Raw genomic sequence first — 2,776 nt, 5'->3', positions numbered from 1 at the left:
CTAATAATAGCAGAGGTTCCCTAGAAAGTTTCACAATTTTCTGTGAAGCCAAAGTCGCTTTCTGGACAGACAGCCAGCAATTTATGGAGAATACGCACTCCTTGTCTGACTGTGCGGGGGGCTGGAAAAAAATTACAAGCTCCAGTACTGTTTTATGAAAGATACAAACTGACTCATTAATAAAAACTGATTTTTATTTCCCTTTTTATAACTAGAGAAGGAAAGAAGGACTATCGACTGGCTAGGCAGAGAGGCCAATCTGGAAAGGATGTGCAGCAGATTAGGGTGATGAAGGAAAGAGATGGAAATGTACTGATAGGTGAAGAGGGGTGCTGAGAAGAAGGAAGGAGTACTTTGAGGCTGAAAAAAGAAGAAAATGAGGTAAAGCGAAGTGGAAAGATGAATAACCGTTAGTTATTCAGAAGGTAAAGAGGATCAGTAAGAAGGAAATGCCGGCAGCTGTGAAGAGAATGAAGAGTGGAAAGGAGGTTGGTGCAGATGACATTACTGTGGAGGTATGGAGACTGATTAAAGAGAGGGCAGTGGACTTTTTAACCAGATTGTTTAACACAATCTTGGAGATTGAGAGGATTCATGAGAAGCTGCAGTAAGTACAACTTATTAAACTGACCTTTGGCACCTTTGTTTTGTCTGAAAACTCATATGTCTGATATAAAGACACTTAACTGTTTCACACTGCATCAACAATGAAAGGTCTGTGGTTTCAGAATAGAAAGCACATAGGAAGTTGGACAGACCAGAGAGATCTACTTTGGTCCCATTTGAGAGAGGCGTAGTGAAAAGGGAAACTGAACAGTTCCCTGTTTTAGTGAAACTCGACTCGTCACAAACTTTCCAAGATGCACAACAGGGTCTCCCCGCTTCTTCTTCCAACTGTATAAATGTGAAGCAGGTGGACAGCAGTGACACAGCACAGAGAACAAGCCGACAGAGCTCAGCTGAGACTTTAATCCACTGTTGCAACACGAAGCCAACAAACAAACTTCAGGATGGCCGCTCCTCGTCTCGCTCTGTCTGTGGTTGTGCTCATGCTGGCTGTCATCGCTCTGACTGAGGGTAAGGCTCGTTTTAATGATCTGACCTTTACACTGTGTGATGAATAACAATTTGAAATTAATATTAATATGATATTCAGAGTTTATACGTAACACTAAAAATGTTTTTTTAATTTTTAATTGAGAAAAACAAAAACAAATCACTCAAATCATTAATTTTATTACAAAGCAACAATAATTCTTGGCTGTTTTATTTACAAACTAATAGACCATTAATAGCAAGCTATTGATTTTATTTTTGATAAACAATGTATGAAACTTTTCTTCAATCTTTTTCAGTCATAGGAGTTACTAGAAAGAAATTCTATTTCTGAAGCTAAAGTCATGAACCATTAAAGCATTCAGTAGTTTGTCTAAGATAAAGAGTCCATTCTAATGTGCAATATGAAAATAATTAATGTTAATGCAGCATTAAACTTAATATTAACATATTACTTCATAGATACAGTAAACAGAGGACAGGTCACATGACAAATCTGACCACTTCAGAACTCAGGGGAACAAATGAGCAGTTGCACAGTGTCATCAACTAAACATACAGTATCAGATGTGACCTCACACCAGCCAGCAGGAAACTGAATCGGAACAAAAACCAGGAAGCAGATGATGTGGTGCTGTGTCAGTGGCTCAGTTATTAACTTGTTCCTGTTTGTTTGCAGGTATGCGCGGTGCTGGCCCAAAAAAGTGCTGCTTCCGCTTCAATGACCAGGAAGTGCCTAAAGGAAGAGTGGTCAGCTACGTCAAGACCAGCCAGCGCTGCTCCAAGTCCGCCATCCTGTAAGTACACAACCTCACAAACACACATCACCACCATCACCAAACCTGCCCCTCCATCCTCTGACTCTCCTCTTTCTGTGAACCTTCAGGCTGAACACAGTGGCAGGCCGACAGCTGTGTGTCAGACCTTCGGCCCCCTGGGTGAAGCAGCTCATCAGCTACCTGGATGCCAAAGCCGTCCCAGGAGAGACATCCAACCTGTAACCATGGAAACTACTGTGGAAGAGCCTTCATGGACAAAAGCTGGACAGTTTATATGTTTAAATGCTGGCAGTTTTTAAGCTATAACCAAACAGCAGCTCTTCTTCATGCTGAATCTGTACCTCATAATGTTATAGCTACATCCTGAGTACAGGTTTCCACTGGGTCAAAAAATTTACGAATGATCTTTCTGCAGTCCAACGATTTTGTGTGTGTGCTTGTTTACACTGCCATTCTTTTAATACTGATATTTAACATTTCTGACTATGAATGTTTTATGATATTTTACAAAACAAGTGTGTTTTTGCTTAATACAACACTGAAAGTCTGACCGTAAGCACTGTGATACTTTGAAGTGTAATCTGAAATGACTTGAGAAGCTGTTCTTTGTGAAAGAGCAGTGCCTCCCACCTCCACATGGTGTCATCAGTAAACAGCAGAGTATAAGCTATGGGCTGCAGCACTGTTCCTGCACTGTGGACAGTTCGCTTGGTTTTGATGTAAAACTTAAGTATTTGTGTTTTTATGATTGTGCTGAAAACTTCACTTTAAAATAAAGGATAAAGGATCAGTGAAACTTTGTCATTGTGAGTCTTCTTACAGAGTGTAACAGCTCGTGTCACATAAACAGACAATGAAACAACTACTGATGTCCTTTGCAGGTGTAGAGTTCAACCTTCACTTTTAAAAACAAACAAACAGGAAATGACACTTAAGCAAAA

General features: G+C 40.2%; 1 protein-coding gene across 1 annotated transcript; it reads left to right on the top strand.

Moving 5' to 3' along the window:
* The first annotated feature begins 884 nt into the window (after positions 1-884).
* On the top strand, positions 885-2,616 carry LOC102199463 (monocyte chemotactic protein 1B-like). The gene is made up of 3 exons (XM_005755586.2): positions 885-1,077; positions 1,736-1,853; positions 1,943-2,616. The coding sequence occupies exons 1-3, from the start codon at positions 1,011-1,013 to the stop codon at positions 2,055-2,057; spliced, it is 300 nt and encodes a 99-aa protein (XP_005755643.1). The 5' UTR covers positions 885-1,010; the 3' UTR covers positions 2,058-2,616.
* Positions 2,617-2,776: the final 160 nt, after the last annotated feature.

Source organism: Pundamilia nyererei, unplaced genomic scaffold, assembly GCF_000239375.1.
Source record: "Pundamilia nyererei isolate P.nyererei 1_Seehausen unplaced genomic scaffold, PunNye1.0 scaffold02012, whole genome shotgun sequence".
NCBI classification, from domain to species: Eukaryota; Metazoa; Chordata; class Actinopteri; order Cichliformes; family Cichlidae; genus Pundamilia; species Pundamilia nyererei.
Note: the sequence above shows the minus strand (reverse complement) of the source record. Positions and strands in the feature narration are given on the sequence as shown.